The following is a 15,402-nucleotide window of genomic DNA, read 5'->3' as shown; positions in this document are numbered from 1 at the left end:
CGGGTCAGTTTGACCCGGCGACTAGATATTATCTGCAGGGTGACATATAATCAAGTTTAAAATAGTTGCCGTAAAAATAATAATTATGTAAATGACAACGTGAAATATTCAAGACATGAAATCAATTTCCGCCGCCATGTATGCTACTATGGTATACGCCGCGTGCTATTTATACTATTATTGTATAGGCATGAGGCGTAGCAGCAGGTATTGTGTATAGGTCCCAGCGTTTGTGAGGGTATGGGAAGTTAGTGCTGTTCCATGCGTCACTCTGATCGCCTTTGTGTAAGACTCATTGAACCAATAGTATTAAATAAACTCGAAAATATCATAAGCTTTATTTTACTATAACAGAAGTCACGCAGTGGAGCAGTGATAGCTTAAAAAATGGCATGCATTTATAAGTTGGTATAGCATGCGCGACCAATGACAGTGTTGACCAGGTTGTGGATTAATCGCGAGCTCTAATTATTGTTCTGTCTATTTGTTGCATGTCGAGTAAGGAGCACGCAACTTTATCTTGTAAAAAAAAATATAGACCTAAACTTACAGCTGTATGTGGATAACGAAAACTAAGAACTTGGTCGTCGGAGATTGCAATGGAACACCATTTAGTAGTTAATTATTCGATATTAATAAATATTTCTAATATTTACAAGAGCATATATATAAATATATTATCTATATTTATTTATGTTTCTCATGTACAATGTGAATTAAATATAATATCAGTTAATTATAGTTATCAAATATCTATTATTTAATATTATTTCCAAAGCGACACTGCCATGGACTGCATGTGATATTATCTCAGGCTCAGCGGGGGCTTATGGCTGCCTTAGAAACGAAGCAACAAACTATAAATACATGTCCTCGCTCTTGTAATGTTTTGATGTAGTAACGAGAATGTTCTTACTGTTGAAATTCATCACAGTTGAAGTGAATGTTCTTAGGGTTGAAGTTCATCAACATTGAAGTGAATGTTTTTACTGTTGCAGTTCGTTTCGGTCGAAGTGAATATGTTCCCACTGCGAAATTTACTACCGTTGAAAAAAGTTATCTCAATCGATTCGCTTTTGAGGCTTAATTCCCTTTTAGTTGCATTGAAATTAATTCTTTACAGATGAGTAAAAAATCTATAGTTCTGAAACTGACAGAGAACTAAAAGAACCTTCTGAATGGAAATACGGCCTAACATGTAATAACTGTGAGCCTCAATTTTCCTCATATCAGACGTGGATTATCTGCTTTTTGCAGACAGTCTTGCAGTCATAGATGAAACCAAACTAAAGGTGACATAGAAATGGAACATAACTATCAGTCATTTAAAAAAATTAATTTTATTGTGTGTTGCTAACAGTTTTCTTACTAATAACCATCATAATAGCTCTGTACGATAACATGTGTCTTTTTTGAGTCATAATTAAGATGCAGCGAATTCTTCAAAAAGTTTGCACTTTACGTCAAACGAAATTGATACATGATCAATACAAATGTTAGAAAACCGTGGTCTTAAAAATCAGAGCGACTATGCTACTTAGATTTGAAGGGCCTGATGGGAAATTTCAACTTCATGGGCCCCATAAAAGATTTAACTCTATGGATGAAACTTTTCCTTATCATTAGTGAGGTATAATTCGGTTATAAGAATAAAGGCTAAAACTAAAAAAGTTGCATAAAACATTTTACTGAATAGAAGTCCTAGATAAACAAAACAGAACGTTTTGGTTATGTTATGGAAAGGTAAACATAGTGATTGGGTCGACTCAATAGAATTTGTGGTTTACATAATAATAGGCCTTTCATGAAGCAGAAATATAACAAAATTATGGAAAGGAACTTCACTCGTGGACAATCAAGAATTCTTGATAAGGTTAACTTTTTTGCATCGGCATGACCAAGTCATTGGCTGAAGTCCAGGCTCCAAATGATAAATTTTAATTTTCATATCTCTTAGCGACCGAGTCCAGTGTTTTGCCAGGATCTGTCAAAGAAACGACGAACAGAGGGAGCATTCCCTGTTTAAATATTCAGAAGTGCACCAGTCTGTTAAAAAAAATTAAGATATTATTAAGAATATGTCACTTGTCCATTCCTCCTTATTTCAATTTACAATCCAGAATTGCTGTGCTGGTGCGTAGCCAACTTGAGAGATTTAGAATTAAATGAATAAACATCAGAATAAATAGGAAGAAATGTAATTCGCGAATGCATAAAATTGACATTTCCTGACGTGTTCACGGTAGGCCATTTTATCTCTTCCATTTGTACGGTCCAGAAAAATTACTTCATGTCTGTTGTATATATACTCTCACAATGCAATCTCTCGCCGGCAATCATATACCAGTTTTCTCGCAATAATTTGGTATAGGTGCTATAAAGTCACAATTGCCGATTCAAAAGCGTTGCTTAATTATCAAGTGATTCATTCAAAACAAGTGATTAGCAAGTGATTCAACATATCAAGCGATTCATTATCAAGTGATTCAACATATGTTATTTACAAGGTTTAACACCTAAACAAATGTTTCTCTGGCAGAAACCGCTTTCAGGTAAGAAAACGCCTCTCAACTATTCCCCAAAGAAACTATTACGAGAGGATTCTACACATAGTAAAAGTTAAGATACTCTATCGTTACGATATCAACAAGCAAATTCAATGGATTACTACGGTGTCACACACACATTTCATTTGAAATTTGAGTAAATGTTGTGAATGGGAGCGTCTGAGTGGCCGAAATATTTCGAAATCTCGGTTTCATGGTTTCATTTACCAAGCTGCTCAACTTACAGTTTTCTTTTTCATTCAACGAAGCGAAGCGCGCGTTGGCTAAGTGTTCTATGAATCTCAGCGAGCACCATGATTCAGGTCACGCAAACTGATAATATCATAATAATTACAATGAATCGATTTACCCAAACTTTGCTGCAAGGTTACTAATTTCCAATTTCCTAACAACTGTGCTCAGGAAATGCAAAGCAACGGCAATCGGAATATATGAGGAGGTGAGTGAGTCCGTTTCTGAAAGACAGGACTAGATGGCTGCGCTCGAGAATGAATAAGCAACTGGTAAGAAAAACAACGAGGAAATTTACAAAGGAGAATTGAGCAAATGATGTCTAAGAAATTGAACAAGTATACGCTCGTTGAATATTAAAAAGAGAAATTGAAGAATAGATTCGCACAAAACTAACCTCTACGATGACCTTCATCACTATCTGATATATACAATTAATCTTACATTTTCTTTAAATAAATTCATATATATATTATATATGCAATATAAATTTTCGCAGTTGCTAGAAATAATTTCTAAACTGTCCGTAATTGCCGGATTATATCCATTAACTCAACTTTAACTTCAACCTCTGGCTCGGAGATATGTCTGGAGATATTATTGAATTGTTCCATGCCGTTCACCACGTTCATATACTGTAATAGATACATGTAATATTTTATAGTATATTAACCGTAATAGCTCAAATATAGTTAAAATAATAATTTAATTTCTGTAACGGAAATTGAAATTTTGATATTTTGGAAATTGAAAATTGAAAATTTTTCGGCAGTATGTTCATCACCGGCGTTCATAAAATCAGCTCGGCCACTTTCTTCTGGCGTACAATAAAAGATTCGTCGTTTTCATTGAAATCTTTTCCTTTCAATAGTAAATAAATTCAATAGAAACAGCAGTTACGAAAGATGCGCCGATCGGCACTGTGATCAAATGGAGAGGCAACCTTCACACAACGTATTCTCTTTCAAATAGATTCCACGTTGCTATACCTTTTCACTATTCATGATAAATTAATTTTCTATATTTTTAATCTTGTCACAGATTCTCTTGACTGTTTGGCTTACCTGGGATCAGACAAACGTGGGTACTGACGAAGTAAACGAACCTCAAAACTGGCCGTTCAATAACAAGAATTCGGCTTCACCGTGAAACCTATAGGCGTTATCTTTGATTCGATCTCCCTGCACTTGCGTTGAATTTGTCAGGTCACTGAAAGCATGACGCCTGCTCCTCTGACCGATCGACTGACTTGGTTTAAAAAAAATCCTGCGATGCTACTGTATTTCTCGATGATTCCTGTTGGTCAGTTATAGTTCGTCAGAGCCACGAAGAGGCAGATAGAAACTTTCAAAATTACTTTTATGCTGCTCATATAGCCCAGGGCTTACACAGGGTGAAATTCAAACATTTCTTCTTATTTTGGTATAGCAAATTTTGAAAACGTTTTTCAAGCCTGATAGCTTTTATTTGCGAATCCTGAGCAAGGAGACAAATACTTTTTCTTCATCGGAACACGTTAGCGAGAAAAGAGTTTAATTTTTGCTGGTTTGGCTAACTAATTAAGTCCATTCGTGGTTAAGTTCCAGTCTAATTGATGCTATTTATATTCAGCGTTATTGATGAAAATTAAAGCACAAAGCAATATTATCAGGATTAAAGAAAATGTTTATGCGGTTTAAAATAGTGATACCATCAAGATGATGTAAAGAAAAACTCTAAGGATAACACGCCTGACATTTGCTTCTTGAACTCGATGAGTAAAAGTTGAGCTTATACATACAGTCAAGATTATCGCCGTATCGGTAGGCAGTTAACGTGTAATCACCATTTCGTTAGGTAGTTCCTACTCAGCAACTCCGCGTGCTTATTTAGTTTCAAACACAACGTTTACTTGCGTTAATCCTGAAATTTTCAATCACAAAATTTCAAATAAATCATTTACCACACAAGAAAATACATTAATTTTCATGAAGAAATATTAATTATTCAATCACTCATCACAGAACATGAATATTTTAATGTTAAATTCCTACTATATTATACGCCTTTAGTTCTCCAAAATAATTATATCTCTGTCTGCATAATTTTCAACCACAGTTGGTCAATAGTACTGAACGCGCACGTTACAATTAATGATTGGCAATGGACTTAAATAGAATATAATATATATAATTTTTAAATATAATATATACAATTTTGATTATTACTTCCAAATCGAAACTACTGTTATTTTAATATTTTCATGATGTAAAAAACGTTTTACCGCACTATCGTAAAGAAATCTATCAAGGAAGCATGCCAAACCTTTTTTGTATACATTCTAAGTACATACATACCCTCTTTTTTAACTATAATATGAATATAAAAATCTTTTCAGATTCGTTGTTTATTTTTGAGAAATATCTATTTAATTTTTGGAACTCAAATATTTAAATTGTCGGCTCAACAATTTTTTTAATACCACACGTTTTTCATTCACCCTAATTAACATTTATAGTTTCTACGTTCAAAAACTTCCGTTTACCTTTACTTTTCCAATCAGCTGTTTGCTTGCAAATGCACGGTTATTGATAGCAAAAAGTCAAAACTGGAATGAACGACTAAATAATAATTAAATACTTAATAATACGATGGGGTAACGTCATAAATTACCTTTCCGACCCATTACTATCACATATTAATGGACGCACTTGTCGTCTTTCTTTTATTGACCTTTTCACACTTACCTGCCAACTTTTGTACCCATGGAAACAACAATATATATACGTAGTTCCCAGCTGCCAATCTACCATCGGTCAATGATCAACCCTCGGCCTTCACAACTTCAGTGTCGGGCTGGGCGTTGGATGGGAAGCACGTCTCTAACCTCCCTTAGAGATAAGAGAAAAATGGGGAGTGTAATTCAAGTGAGAATTGCTGTGATTAAATTTGATGGAAATTCACTTATAGCCATTATCCCGAGAAGAAGATAAGGGGTAGGCTCAAAATAGAATATCAACAGCTCCATTGTCCAAATAAAAGTTGAAAAGGGCATCAAATACGAGGACAAGTATACGGAATGTTATTATAAGAAAAATCTTGGACCATATGTACAAAAAATGCTTTGCCTGAGGATGTCAGCGTGTCAGTGCGAGGAGGATGAAGTGATGTCATCCTGCTGCGGCTGCTGCCACAAGAAAATTGGATGCATCATCGCCGGACTCCTGACTGTGGTACGTGGTGATGGTGTGGTACTTGTGTGGTACCAGTGTGTGGTGTTGGTGTGGTACTGGTGTGGTGCTTGTGTGGTACCAGTATGTGGTGTTAGTGTGGTACTTGTGTGGTAACAGTTTATCTCGTGTTATATTAGTGAGATACCATCATTTTTTTGTGTGGCGTTAGCATTATGCTAGCGTGATACTGAATTAGTGTTAATCTGGTGTCATGTAACAGTGGCATGAGCGTGGTGTATGTGCGATGTTCATGTGATGTAGAGATGTTAACGAGGTGCGAGTGAGGTGTATATACCTTCTATGCAAATACGTTTCACCAAACTACACCACGCGAATGTAGTGTGTGGCTTGAGTGTGATTTTAGTTACATATACATAAATATAATGAAAGATTGTGGTGTAGGTTGGCTATTACTTGGTATTATTGTATTACGAGTAAGATGTTAATGTGGTGTAATTGTGGCATGAGTGTTGCGAGCATAGTGTGGGCATGCATTGCATCAGTAATGTGAAACGAATTTTTTAGATTCAACTGTGAGTTTAATGGGGCAACGTTGGTATGGATGCTGTTACTAATAAATCCTCGTGACTTCTTATTGAATGTGCAATTAGTTTCCTATTCAGAAAAAGTAGCGAAACTTTAATAGAGCTGTGATGGGTGAATGTGATGAATTGATTTATTGACTGAGGAAGGTGAATGTGGTGGGTATAGGGAGTGTTGGTAAAGTGGAGCTTGTGGTTTGAATATTTAAACTATTCAGCTTGTAGGTTTTTTTTTTATTTTCACAGGCCTGTGCCACTGCAAGGCTTATCATGACTATTTAGTTGCAATTAATGCTTCCCGCACTGAGTACAAATTTACACTGCTACTAACCAAATTTAAATTAAGGCTAGAAACCAAATTCACGAATTAAATCGATCAAGTATTTTTCCCTCAGAGTCGTTTAGACACGTAGGTTTTCTTGTTATATATTGTTGTCGATAATTCTGTCCTATATATCTTATTAACTCATCACTAAATCATCGTAATATATTCTTGTAGTGTTCAAACAAAATTTTCAGCCATTCTTCACATAACTTTAACTAATCGATATTCCATTTCAACTTTCATTTGCATCCAGTTAAATCGTTGCATTGGACCATAACTTGATTAATTACAGTGTGAATTTATTATCATAGTTCGATTTATCACAAAAATCCAAATTGCAATGTTTTAAGACTTTTTATGATCATCACAAGTATCATTTTATTCCATAACTGAAACATTCATCACGAAATGTATTACACAATTGTGCCGTATTGTTATTTATCAGATGGAATATCTTTTAATTCTAACGTCACTTCATTCACCCAAGCATTTTATCATTTTCTTCTACATGACTTGACTCATTTCACGGTTTGCAATTTCATTCCACTACATTTTTCTAGGTCAACACGGTATCGTGTTTGAGCAAGGTTTTTCCTCTATAAATTCCGCGCGCTGTCTGTCCATCACACGCTGAATATTAATTCGTAGAGCTAGATCGATGCCCTAATGGCTGTTATGGTCGAGGTCGTTCCGAGAAGTACATGCTGTGTTTGCAGAAGCTACACCTTCAACTTGATTGCTCTGAGTGCCGCATATTTTCAGTCAAAACTATCAACAGATTTTCAGTGGCCTGTGAACAACCGAGCCTTAATCGTATTGTGGCTTAATATCTTTCAACTCACATTGCGGAAGAGATAATTATAGTTAATTCGATATCAGTTAATGGGAGTATGCGGTAGAGGAATGTCGTTTCATGAATCCTACTCAAGCAAACTAAATATATATAGTAATTTTAGCGTTTTGAATAGTTCTACATAGATACGACTTTAGCATTTTTCAAATTTGCTACACATTCTAGATATTCAAAGGTAAACTTTAATTGAGATATGTTTATAAGCACCTTTCAGCATTTGGCGTAATATCACCAAAACATTGAGTTCAGTTCAACAGCGGTTGACACTTGCTAACAGAGCATTGTTACCGATTTAAAATGTATTGAACGAATTCGTCTAAAGAAAGCGTTGAAAGGAAATAACAGTTAGCAAGAAATTAAGATCGGACGAAAGGATTCTCACATTTACCTGGAAGTTATAAAGACGTGAGTTAAAAAAAATACCACAGCATAGCAAAGATGTTCGGTAAGGAATAGGAAATTAATGAATTTGATGGATATGTGCTATTATGACACATCCTTTACTCCATTCAGGAAGGCTGAATTAGATTTTTACTTCGGAAGAAATAATCTAGGGCACAACCTAAAGTTTTATTTGATAGATTAAACTTGCTGAATTCAAATGAATTGCTGCGAATTAATTGCAAAATTGCACTAAAATTTCATGTTTATCTGGGTTACTTAACTTTTAACATAGGAATTTTCCTAAAGAATTGTGATACTGATTTACTCATGTACGACGTTACATTCGTTGTATCTTACAAAGTGATGTAAGTTTTATGCTTTTGCATATATCTTTAGGTAGCCGCGAAATTAGGAATTTTTTTTTATCCTATAAATTGATGAAAATATCTTGCTTCCGTGTGGGTCCAGATGGCGCTCATTTACGTCTGCGCATTTTCTCATTTATGAAAAAATGCACAATTGTGCTTGCCATGTCCGTCCGTCCGTGACTTCACGTTTTCGTCGACGAGGAAATGCGCTCTCTGTCACTCACTGCAGTGAGTACTGAGTTACATTTTTTAACGTTGTATCCAACAATTTTATGAAAATATATTGTTTTTTTTGCGTGTAGGTGGGCGCGTGTGCAATGACTGTGCTGACGTCGGTGCTTCTCGCTACCGACAGCGTGGCCCAGGAACTGGCCGACCACATCCAGAAGCTTGGTGAGAGCCACTTTAATTGTTGAGGAAACCTATTGTGATTTATAACCCTATAGTTCAGTTAAAATTGATAATTCAATCAGTAATTAATCATTTCCTGCACCATCGCTTGCAATTACTAGCAGTGCAGTGTATTAACAACTATATACTAAATTATAATCATCTATCTTGATTTGAAATGTAAAGTAGTTATAGAAGTGTTTTTTCAACTTGGTTTGCTTTAGTTGAATTTGTTCTCATTACTACTGCTGGTGGACATAAGAATATGTTTTGAAATATTCTAATTTCATTAAAATCCTCGGGTTTTTTTGATAAAATTATGGGATAAATTTAAAATAAACGGTGACGTACTTTTATTTTGGTACGCCGCAGTACGGTTTAATATTATATTTAATTATAAAGTGTTAACCTGATCTAAAGCCCAGTTAACTGGGCTTTAGATCAGGTTAAATCGGACTATTTCGCATTATCGGTAATTTCTCTTCAATCTAGATATACATATTTGGATTCCCTGTGAATAATTTTGATCAAATTTTTAGCTTTCGTTAAAGAACTTCACTTATTTTCCAGTTTATTATTTGGAAATTTGCTGCCTGACACTGAGCGTTCTCGGAATGATAGTTGGTGTCGCCTACATCATCGCAATTTTGAAGGTGAATTTCCTACATTCGAACGATTACTTTATCAACTTATATTCAAATGCATTACAATGATTAATATTGCACTCAATCGATCTTTAAGCCTATTATTTAGCTTCCATGCCATTTAAATAATATAATTTTTTTGTCTACCAGGACAAGCCAAAACTGATGATCCCTTTCATTATTTGGTGGATAATCGTCACGATCTTCCTGATTTTGGAGGCCGTTTTGGTAGCGACGAAAATACGACAACGTTCAGCAATATTATTGGCTTTCGCCTTCGCCGTCTGTGCTTATATTTCTTGGTTGGCTTGTTCCTACATGTTGGAGGTGAGCTGTTACTTGCAACATGTGAGGGGACATGTTGGAGGTGTGCTGTTAACTTATGCAACATATGAGGGGACATGTTGGAGGTGAGCTGTTACTTGCAACATATGAGGAGACATGTTGGAGGTGTGCTGTTACTTTATGCAACATATGAGGAGACATGTTGGAGGTGAGCTGTTACATGCAACATATGAGGAGACATGTTGGAGGTGAGCTGTTACATGCAACATATGAGGAGACATGTTGGAGGTGAGCTGTTACTTGCAACATATGAGGAGACATGTTGGAGGTGAGCTGTTATCTTATGCAACATATGACGATTTTACTCAATTATTTTTTGTTATGATGAGTTATTATTATGTATTAGTAAACATGGAACGTGTTCATACTACGAAAAATATTTTTTATTCTTCTAATATATAATATTTTTATCCATTTCTTCAGAGGCAAAGGGCAGCACGAGAAGAAATTCCAATCGAACTCGTTGACGAGATCTTGGAAGATGTCAAGAATCGACGGAAAAGTTGGCTAAATGAAGGATAGTTAAATAATATAACAGAATTTTATTACAAAGTTCATATTGTTGACAAATTTTTCGAGCTGAGGCACTGTTAACAACCAACCAGTGTAGGGTATAGTGTCGAGTGGAAGGTAAAATATTCTGTGCGTGTGGTTTTATAATTTCTAATTTAGAAAGATGATCTTATGCCAAATGTACGTTCAATGTATCTGCGTTTGAGAAATTAATTTTCAGGTACATACATTGCATACCCATATGCACATTTATATGAAATCTAATGTAGATACAGCTATTGATGCACAGCTAGGATGAATAGAATTGAGTTCCTATATATCATGGCAGTGTTGTTCATTTTTACACATATAACAAGTCTATTTCACGGCCAATAATATGGAATATGATTTTTCGCAGAAACTATTAAAACGTTTTGTGTAAAACGTAGCAAGTTTTGGTGTTGTTTATTTAAACCGCTTTTATTTTATACTGCTATATGAATAAAAAAAATCTGAAGGCCAGCTGTGTCCTGTACTAAAGTAATCGAACGAAGTCTGTCGCTCGCAAATGTATGTGCTATGGCTCGTTATTTATGTCGTCAATAACGAAAGCCATGAGGGGAATTACTGCAGCCAAGGTCATCATGTTTACCTCACTATACATCAATCAACTCACCGTGTTCCCGTTATAGCTTTCGCGTTGATTTATCGCCATGCATTGTTTCTCAATCCATACTTGACGTTCACGTCGTGTGGCCTAATGTCGTACATCAATTATTGTAACGTGATTATCAAGGTGCTTGCTATGCCTTATAGAACATAAGGAAAAATTATGCCTTCGCATATTTTTTATTGTGAACTTTTAGTAAAACCTCACCAATGTAAAAATCAGATGATGTGCACTCATCGAATCAACTTAAATATTTAATCGCACTATTTGAATGAATAAATTATTTATATTTATTAAATTCAAAATATTATATATAGATTCTTGGAAGAACCCCATGTTATTTCTGAATAGCTTAAGCTTGTTGCTATGGTTGAACATTATCCAAAGTTGAAGTATTCACTGCCGTATCGACGACTTATTCCGTTTAAATAATAAAGTGTTTCGCCTGACCCCTCATCATTGATTGCCGTGTAGAAATGTAGGCAAAGTAACGATTGTTAAAAACTACGTCGCATGCAGTGCCCAATCTGCTCCCGTGATTTGATATTGCAATTCCATTTTCATTTTAGTCAATTATATCCTGCTAGTGTGAAGGCTGAGTGTAAGAAGTTCATTTAAGCGCTGGAAATAACTTCCCGAAATCAAATAGCATCCATGGCTCTCTACTACATGGATGGGGTGATAGTTTTTATGTAACCCACGTGCCTTTAATTGATTTCTTATTATAACGAGTACATATAGTACTGCTTTAGCTTAGAGGAAATTCATTTCAAGTTGTGTGATGTTTGATTGTAATGTATATGTTCATCGACAGAGCATCCACAAAGAGTATTTTATCGTGCTACTTTAAATTATTATTATATTTTTTGTTATTCTTTATAATGGCCACATCCAACCTAATGGGAAACGCCTAGTCAATAGAGCTTATAATCATTCTAAACTAATAAGCTCATGTTAGAGTGCATATATGTATGTGTGTTTGTTAGTTGGTTTGAAGTTTGGAAACTTGGGTAGTATCGCAAGTCCTAGACAATTCTGATGTTGTATATCATCGAATTTGACGATCTATTCAAAACCTAGGCGATCTATTCGGAGCTCACGAATAGCATTGGTACTGACGTACATCAATCGCCCCTAGAATAGTTCGTTGCCCAGGCAACGAGAGATGATTGCCTTTCTCCGATTCTTAGTTAACCTGACACGTGGTAGCTCTTTTTCAACATATTATCCCTAGTGGCGTCAGGTCAACCTGCTATGTTAGTATTTAAATGAAGTTAACTGGTGAGATGCAATGAAAAACATGGTATAGGTTCTGAGATCTTTTTGAGCAATTAAAAGGTGGAAAACTAATGCAATTTAGTCTGAGTTGGCTATGCGAGTGGCACCTTTGTATCATTTGCACGGAATGATATTTCTTGAGACTCTTGTGTGAAGAAAACTAACAAGTGATTTCTGGCCAAGAAAATTTTACATATTTCTTCATCATACAAATATATTCCAACTGGGTCGTGCATACTTGACATATTGATATTCATCTTGAAATAATGAGCGAGGAGTGATTTATTTGTTTGTTAATTAAATTATCTTGGTTCTTTTGTATTAATTAAATTACTCCTCCGTCATTAACATGGAATTTTGCTGAGAAAAATGACCGGAACGATCATTTGTATGCGTTCCAGCGAACTCCATGCTTTCCAGCAGCTGATCCTTGGCTGACTGCTGCGGTTGGTGGGTGCCAACTCTTCACAATTCACTCGTCGGCAACGCGTTGACTCAGTATGCTGCGAGCAGTCGCAGTGGAAGTGTGCGTGGTGTTCCTGCTGTTCAAAACCTAAAGAGAAAATTGAGGAGAGAGAGTCGCCGTATCAGCTGGCTGCCTGCAAAGTTGCTTCTTGTTCGTGGCTTTTTGTGACGGTTTTTTATAGGTGGGTCGTAGGCTTTTGGAGAAATTGTACCACTTTCATTCTAATATAAACTGGGCGTAAATGAAAGGTGAAAGTTATACTTGTATGCAATATACCTAAATTAAAAATAGTTATCGCTTATAATTGCAGCCTGGAAAGCCTAGCCATTCGCTCCTGTATTCACTCAAATTAATGTTGAAACATTTTAAGTTTTTCAGTCGTGATTTTCATAATGTTGCATTTCAATCCAAAAGAAACTAGCAAAAAATTTATTTAAATCATAGAAAAGTAATCCAAATGACTGTCATTTTACATTGGCATTCTTATTGAATGATTGTTCTCGGAAACAGATCCACAATATCCTCTATCATTATTATAATTACGTAATGTTTTAATAATGTGCTTAACACAAAATATTCGTTCACCTTTAGAAAAAAAGCTATTTCAACGCAGAAAACATTCCATCTGTAATTTTTAAAGTGAAAAGAATTATAATTCCAGTATTTTTACTTACTTTTTGCAACGAACTCATGCATCGTAATTCGACTTTCATCGTCAACGTATTATGATATTATGAAGAAAAATATCATTATCACTTAGCATTTTCTACACTCGGTTGCTTTCTGTCGTAGCTCATGTCGTTATTTTGTGGGGTAGTTTCAATGTTTATGAAACATATGAAGAAAATCGTCATTCAATAATAATATTGAGCGGGTTATTTTAATTACGACATATTTTAGAACCATTTAAATTATACAACATTACAAACGAGACTCGAGGATATGGGGCAGATGGAAAGAAGCGGTTTGCAGCCACCATGTTAATGCTAATTGCTATATAATTAGTATGGAACAATTCGAGGTTTGCACGAAGTCTTTAAAGTCAGAGGCCCAGCGAAAAACCGTGTTGTGGGTAATCTTACAATGTTATTTGCCAGATTACAATTCATAAAGTTATTTCATAGTACATTTTACATAAATATGAATGTTTCAATGGTCCAATTCACACAGATATCTCATTTAGCTTTTAAACTATCAACAAAGGATGATTTGTAGCACCATTTCTACACGAACCCTCCTATTTTAAAGTGTAAAAATCGTGCGTTCACTAAACGTAGACACGAGAAATGAAAATGTGACATGAATAATGTTGGTAACTGTGAAAGCCTGATGCATGGTGAGCATTATTCACGAGTTTTTACGAGAATACTTTCATCACTATAATCAGGCCCAATACTTTCATCACTATAATCTGGCCTAAGTTCGTGCAGTTGGGCTCACGAATACCGTACTTTCAACGTGCTAAGCGAAGGGGAAAGTGGAATATAAGCGAGATGATTCCTGTTATAAAAGCGTGACCTATCATCGTAACCCGGGGCTTCATTCGCGTCGTGATTTAACCGAATAATAATGTAATTATCATGCATTCTATTATATAATAAAGCTGCTATTACCATACTTTGGCTTTATACGCAACTAGACTGAAAACCCGTTGACTTGGCATATTAATGTCTCTAGATAGAGAGAAATTTTGATTGGATAACCATTGAAAATTAATTGAGATTCAAAAATGTATTCAGAACAATAGAAATAGTGTGCCCAATCTAGTATCGATTAATGAATGACGCGAATATCAAACGTTGATTCAATAATATTCAATAAACGTATTCAATAATATTCTTACACAAATCAAATTAAATTTGAATTCATTTATTTTATTCTGAGTAATAATTAATCTTGTGAACACATTTTAGGAACTAATTCGCTTGTACGCCCAGTGGTTCCCAAAGTGGGCGATATCACCCCCTGTGGGCGGTGGAAAGATCTAGGGGGGCGGTAAGGAAGAAAGGAGCAGTAGGAGGGCGGCAGTCCGTGAAGTCGAAGTCAGAAGTTCGTACGTTTGTTTGACGATTTGTACACAACACATGCAGAACATGACTCCGACCGAATACATTTTCACGATTTATTAATCACCGTTTGGTAGTTAGGAATTTATACTCAAAATTTCATTCAAATTTGTTCAGTAGTTTGGAAGAAATACTTTGATCACTGCGAATTTCGGCCCGTATCGCCGTATAACTCCCGAATGAAGGTGACATTTAAAAAATTTTCATCAGCTAAACATCACCGTTAGGTCCTAATGAATATGTGGTCCAAGTTTTATCGAGCTGCGTTCATTGGTTTGGGAGATATTCTTTGGTCACTGAGTTTGGAGATTGGCCGTGAGACCGGCTGCGAGACCGGCCGCAAATTTGTCCGAGCTCTCTTGAATTTCTAGTGCTGCAACAGTTAAAGCTAAAAAAATATATTGGTTTATTAAATGGGTTCTATTTGTAAAATATACATTTGTGTTTAACCCTTTCTCTTTTCAAATTGCATCATACTAAATATCAAGAAAAGAAGCGTTTGTTTTTATATGTGTCTGTCAGGAGGGGGGGCGCTAGAGATTCACTGGGGAGCCAAAGGGGGCGCCAGC

General features: G+C 35.5%; 1 protein-coding gene across 1 annotated transcript; it reads left to right on the top strand.

The window, feature by feature from the left end:
• Positions 1–5,644: 5,644 nt before the first annotated feature.
• On the top strand, positions 5,645–11,310 carry LOC108665411. Its single transcript, XM_018152160.2, has 5 exons — positions 5,645–6,010; positions 8,785–8,875; positions 9,443–9,525; positions 9,667–9,843; positions 10,285–11,310. The coding sequence occupies exons 1-5, from the start codon at positions 5,897–5,899 to the stop codon at positions 10,381–10,383; spliced, it is 564 nt and encodes a 187-aa protein (XP_018007649.1). The 5' UTR covers positions 5,645–5,896; the 3' UTR covers positions 10,384–11,310.
• The last annotated feature ends 4,092 nt before the right edge of the window (positions 11,311–15,402 follow it).

Source organism: Hyalella azteca, unplaced genomic scaffold (genome assembly GCF_000764305.2).
Source record: "Hyalella azteca isolate HAZT.00-mixed unplaced genomic scaffold, Hazt_2.0.2 contig15535, whole genome shotgun sequence".
Taxonomy (NCBI): domain Eukaryota; kingdom Metazoa; phylum Arthropoda; class Malacostraca; order Amphipoda; family Hyalellidae; genus Hyalella; species Hyalella azteca.
This window is presented reverse-complemented; position numbering and strand designations above follow the sequence as displayed.

Coding starts and splice junctions, on each gene's coding strand:
- LOC108665411 (XM_018152160.2), top strand. CDS start 5,897: ATGCTTTGCCTGAGGATGTCAGCGTGTCAGTGCGAGGAGGATGAAGTG. Junction 6,011..8,784: donor TCGCCGGACTCCTGACTGTG/GTACGTGGTGAT, acceptor TTTTGCGTGTAG/GTGGGCGCGTGTGCAATGAC. Junction 8,876..9,442: donor CGACCACATCCAGAAGCTTG/GTGAGAGCCACT, acceptor CTTATTTTCCAG/TTTATTATTTGGAAATTTGC.